This window comes from Rhinopithecus bieti, unplaced genomic scaffold, assembly GCF_001698545.2.
Source record: "Rhinopithecus bieti isolate Rb0 unplaced genomic scaffold, ASM169854v2 scaffold_414, whole genome shotgun sequence".
In the NCBI taxonomy this organism is placed as follows: Eukaryota; Metazoa; Chordata; class Mammalia; order Primates; family Cercopithecidae; genus Rhinopithecus; species Rhinopithecus bieti.
In genome coordinates, this window is record NW_016802965.1 from 133,851 (window position 1) to 135,045 (window position 1,195).

General features: G+C 64.9%; 1 protein-coding gene across 1 annotated transcript in view; it reads right to left on the reverse strand.

The window, feature by feature from the left end:
• The window catches only part of SLC16A2 (solute carrier family 16 member 2), a 110,888-nt gene extending 109,906 nt beyond the window's left edge, over window positions 1-982 (reverse strand). The window contains exon 1 of the mRNA XM_017867124.1: window positions 361-982. Coding sequence (XP_017722613.1) covers window positions 361-784 — 424 coding nt within the window. The 5' untranslated portion in view covers window positions 785-982. The remainder of the gene's footprint in view (window positions 1-360) is intronic.
• Between the last annotated feature and the right edge of the window lie 213 nt (window positions 983-1,195).

Genomic DNA, 1,195 nt, shown 5'->3' on the forward strand with positions numbered 1-1,195 from the left:
CCTGCAAATATTTTCCCCCAGCACACACGGGCAAAGGTACCTTAAACAAACCCGAAAGGTGCATCTGGATTTGTCCCAGGGTCAAAAAAGTCCATTGCTTGCCAATGATCAATGAATGTCCCAGTTCGTACCCCCGGGAAGCCTTGCACCTAGTCTCCCCAGTCGAGGCTGCCCAGAGCCCCGCAACCCGCACCCTAGCAGAGTCATGGGAAAGGGGAAAGGGGCAAGGGGCAAGGGGTAAGGGGAGGAGTCGGAGAAGTGCGTTGGAGGGGCGCCTTGGACCGGGAGGTGTGGGGTCGGTGGCAGCGGGAGCGGCCAGCTTTGCCCAAAATGCCAAGTGGGGTGTGCGGGGCTACTCACCTGCTTGGAACTCCACTTGGCGATTTTTTTCCTTTTCCTCCTCTAGCAGCATGGAGTAGAGGATCCCGACAGAGTTATGGATGCCGAAGATGGAGCCGTTGCACCAGGTGGCAGCGAACACCACTACCCAGCCGAAGCCACCTTCGGGAGGCTGGAAGCCGCGCGCGGTGCCGCGGGTCTCCACCGTAGGCGTGGGCTCGGGTTCGTGCACCCGCTCGGACTCAAACTCCAGCTCCGGCAGGGGTGCGGGGTCCGGTAGGGGCTGGGGCTCCGGCTGGGGCTCGGGCGGGGGCACCGGCACGGGCTCGGGCTCAGGCTCGGGCTCAGGCTCCGGTTCTGGGCTACCCACCGGCTCCTGCTGTTCCTGGTCTGCCTCCTGCCAGGGCCCCTTTGCTTCCTCGCTCGCCTGGCTTTGCAGCGCCATCGCGGCCGGGGGACTGTGGCTGCTCGGGCCAGAGGAGCCGCTGTGTGGCTGGTACTTGTTTCTGCTGCTGCAACTGCTGCTGCTCCGAGGGCTGCTGCCGCCGCTGCCGCTGCCTCCTCCTCCAGGCTCCGCGCCCCAGCTGGCCAGCCCGTCCCGCGACAGACGGTCCCTCGAGCCCTCTCCTCCTCCTCCCACGTCCAACCCCCTCCTCCTCTCCCCATGTCATCTCTCTCTCCTCCCCCTCCTCCACACCCCCCACCTCTTCCTCCCTCAACAGGCAGCCGCTAGAGCCTCGCTCTTCTCCCCAGCCCTTCCTCCTCCTTTTACTCGCCTACCTACTCCAGCCGCCACTGCCTCCCCCAGCTCCCTTCCCAAACTACTGAACCCTGTTCTTGCCCGGACGCCCGTTAG